Here is a 4,123-nt window from a genome sequence, read left to right as displayed (position 1 = left end):
TAGGAACTTAGGTTTAGGAATATATATATTATCGATCGGTTCGATTTTCGACCGACCAAAATCAAGAAAACCGAACCGACCGAAAAAACTAAAATTTCTATAAAAAATTGTCCGAACCGACCGACTATAGCAAAAAAACCGACCGAAAACCGATCGGTTCGACCTATTTTTGGTCGGTTTTTTCGGTCGGCTCGGTTTTTGCTCACCCCTCATTACGTCACCTTTAATGACGTCTAGAGTTTGGAAGGAACCAAATTCAAAAACATTAGAGGACAATTGAAGCTCAATTAAAGCTTTGTAGGGATACAATCATAAGGGGACGAACTCCAATCGTGAAGATAAGCAAGAGAAGAAGACTCGCACTGAGATTGAAACATAATACAATTGGCATTTTCTCCGGCTGTAACACTCCGCTTTTGATCGAGTTATCATTTATTGGTATTCTGCCTTGCAACGCTTTCCATGTGAACGCTAAAATACTCAGGTAAGCACCAATCATCTTCGTCTTCTTCCACGCGGTTCTTCAAATGCCATTAGATATACAACACTTCATCATCAAAGGCCAGCATTCACCATCTATTCCTCGGCTGAATCAACTTCATCAATGTTCATGAAATTGATCATGGTGTTCGTCCCCCGTTGTGTTCGTTTAGGTTTTGTACTTGTTATTCCCTCAACACCTGCACAAACGAAATTAATCAATACAATGATAAAAACAAAAATGCACACTCATGACCCTTTTTTAAAATCCTACCACCCACTGTCCCCTGTTTTTTGCGGCCTTCAGGTTGCCAATGTTTATTCTTTACATAAACTCGTTCTCTAATCTTCCTTGGATTCTGTATTTTATTGGAAACTTTTCCACTCGTGGGCTCTGGTCCATCGCACGGCTTTATAGGATTACCAACAATCTTTGATACCTCCAATCGTAGGTTAGCTAATTGCTCTAGTATCGCTGAACAAGCCACTTCTAAATCCTTACTTGATGTGGCCATCTCATACACATCACATGTGCACTTATTCACAAATAACATATAGTTCATTGTGCCACCGTGTAGGCAATCATTGAGCGGAAAAGATTCACCAAATTTGGTCGTCTTCGTCCATCGCTTCAAGATGAGATCATCTGGAATTTGGAAAACGTTTTTCAAGTAAAATACTCCCTCCGTCCCAGCTTTTTGTATCCACTTTTAGTTGTAAATACAACTAAAAGTGGATACCAAAAGCTGGGACGGAGGGAGTACTTTGACAATATGCCTGCACAAAATTCCTTCCGATTCCTACATCCTACAACTACAGGTGGCATGGGAACTATGTCGGTTAAATTGAATCACCCTCAAACGTGAGTGGAAACCAGTTGAAGTAGCGTTAAACCACATGCATTGACCAACTTCTTCCAGAAATTCTCCAAGAATAACATTGAAGGAAGCCTTGATCTTCCTCAAATGCTTTGTAGAGTGCACGTGTGTACACACTAGCTGCATGAGTCAGAAGTTAATTGTTTTCTAAATATTGGCCATGTAACCATCTACAGTTCATGTCCTCTTCACGTTCTCTACGTCGCCATTTTTGGAGTATGACGTCATACTTATTTACAAGGTCAAATAACGACGTGCTCGAACGACAAATCTCCTTCATCACTTTGTTGGCGGACTCGCTGCGAGACGTTGCCAATAGCCCAACAGAGAAGATATCTCTTGTGAAAACCGATGCCCACCGTTTACGTAGCAAATACATATCAGAAAACCATCGAACTTTATGGGCTGAATAGGTTTCCATCATGTGCCTCCATGTCTCCTCCCACTCCGTCTCAGTATCAACCCCGTTCATGCATTTATACCACAATTATTTGAACTCCTTGTTGCTATTCAAGTTTCCAAAATGCCCAGGTGCATTCTGATTGATATGCCATTGGCACAAGCGATGCTTCGCACTCGTAAAAGTTTCATCAATGGCCTTTATCTGAGCCAATGCCTGATCAATGTATATTAACCCAAGATCTTTGTCATGCATAGACTCAAGACAGGTCTGCAACAACCAATTCAATGTATCCGTGGTTTCATCAGAGAGAAAGGCCATTTCGAACATCACATTTTGAGAGTGATGATTTATGCCGACAAAAGGAGCACAAATCAGATTATACCGATTCGTGCCATATGTAGTGTTTAAAGATAAAACATCACCAAATGATTCATAGTCTAAAGCACTTCTAGAAACCCGGAAAAAGAAATTCATCAATCTTCCATCCTCATCACATTCGTGCTTCCAGAAGAAAAAAGGCTCTGCATTAGATTTACTGGCGAAGTATTTAAGCACATCCGAAGCATCCTCATTTGCCAATTTGGATAACCGCTTCACACGATCAATGTGATTATATGCATCATTCCTTGTGAAACCAACATTAGGTACACCACCACTTTCCTTTTCCATGAACTTGCAAGCAACACTAATGCCAATACTAGCCTCTTTCATAGCTTGCAGAACAGACTGATGACCAATGTTCAGATTGCGGTTTGATCTGAGCATGTACGACATGTCAGTTGCCATCAATTCATGGTTATGCACTGTTTCGAAAATGGACACAACGAATGGCCCTTCATCCTTTCTTGATACCACCAATTTTGCTTCACAATCGGTTCTAGTAACCATTTTTTTATAAACCCCCAAACTTATCTTCTGACGCTTACAATCCGTCAAACCACTGCTGGAACAAACGAATTGTTTTAATCGGATCTCACCTCTTGCACCAAGCCTTTTCTGATACCCCCTCCGAACACTGAAACCTTTTTTATGTGAATATTGAAGATAATCTCCGTAAATGTGGACCAGATTTTTACCTAGTGTAGATCCCACAGCCAACATTTCCTCCCATTCGGGAACGGATAAATTATCATGAGCTTCATCACTACAAAACCAATTCCCATTCTTATTCCCCAAATTTTCCATATTCTCTTTACCAGCACGTTCATCCTTTTCACCAGAAACACCATCTTCACCATGCTTATCAAAAAAATTTCCCATATCCCCATTCTCGTCACATTCATGTACATCAGAGTGAAACTCTACATTTTCTTTAGCCGCATCAGACGGATCTTTTGGATCATTTTTTTGTACGCTTGGGACCTCGTCGTCACTATCTTCGAAACCCAGTACTTGATTCAAATCAATGCTTTCCCTAGACTAAAAATTTAGAAAACTTTCATCATTACAAATTTTGCAAAACAATTGACATTTACACTCGTCAATTGAGAAATTAAAAAATAAAAACATGAAATTTACACAATAGGGAAAGTAGTCGGGATTACCAACTTCTTTTGCTCCTCGGCCATAGCTCCAATTGCTCCAAACTTTTTCGAATAATAAGGTCCCGTAACTTATAAGCCCTTTTCCCAACACACGAAGCCCTTCAAAAGCTCCAATTGCTCCAAATTTTTTCGAATGATAAAAAGGAGTTTTCCCCAACAGACGAAGCCCTTCAAAAATAAATTTTTTGATAAGCTCCCGTTAAAACAACAACAGATGACGAGGGCATTTCAGACAAAAATTTAAAATTCAAATATGAATGCAAAATCTTTGTAATATTTAAATTAAATTTTGTAAAGTTTGAAACTCCTTGATGAACATTCAAGCTTCACCAAAAATTGCAGGCACTTTTGTATACGCCATCGTTCTTGAATCTGAAGACATTTTCGGATTCGGAGTTAAATTTTCCGTTGAAAAATGTTACTCTTGGCCAAACCCTCTCAACAAATTTTGGGCACCGATCGGTTTCTTCTTCGGGCGGAACTCTCTGCAATTTTTTTCCTCGGGCACCGAGCCCAACCATGGTAACATGCTTTTTTCCTTTTTTACACATTATTTTTAAACAATAACCCTTGCCACGTGTCACAATCCTAACGGGTCAGCTGTATTGAAACATCTGCACTATAGAATTTTCCCTAATATTATGGATCTCTCAATATGTATTCACCATTTATGATAATGATATATAGTGGCGAAATCGAAAAGTTTCATTGGAAACCTGATCTAGTATGGGTTTCGGGACAGTAGCTCTCGAGCCAAATTTTTTGAACATTCCATATAATTCACTTTTTTCTTACTTAAAATAATAATAATAATAATA

The 4,123-nt window shown here is 39.1% G+C and overlaps 1 protein-coding gene across 2 annotated transcripts; it reads right to left on the bottom strand.

Moving 5' to 3' along the window:
* Positions 1-222: 222 nt before the first annotated feature.
* Positions 223-3,818, bottom strand: LOC131024598 (protein FAR1-RELATED SEQUENCE 5-like). Of its 2 annotated transcripts, none has more exons than XR_009101946.1 (2): positions 3,306-3,818; positions 223-680 (listed from the first exon to the last, which is right to left on the bottom strand). XR_009101946.1 is itself a non-coding variant. In XM_057954107.1 (2 exons), the coding sequence occupies exons 1-2, from the start codon at positions 3,327-3,329 to the stop codon at positions 1,846-1,848; spliced, it is 1,359 nt and encodes a 452-aa protein (XP_057810090.1). In that variant the 5' UTR covers positions 3,330-3,818; the 3' UTR covers positions 1,360-1,845. The 2 variants fall into 2 exon arrangements, 1 of the variants encoding a protein (XP_057810090.1); XM_057954107.1 differs by lacking the exon at positions 223-680 and adding an exon at positions 1,360-3,180.
* Positions 3,819-4,123: the final 305 nt, after the last annotated feature.

This window comes from Salvia miltiorrhiza, chromosome 5, assembly GCF_028751815.1.
Source record: "Salvia miltiorrhiza cultivar Shanhuang (shh) chromosome 5, IMPLAD_Smil_shh, whole genome shotgun sequence".
Classification (NCBI taxonomy): Eukaryota; Viridiplantae; Streptophyta; class Magnoliopsida; order Lamiales; family Lamiaceae; genus Salvia; species Salvia miltiorrhiza.
Note: the sequence above shows the minus strand (reverse complement) of the source record. Positions and strands in the feature narration are given on the sequence as shown.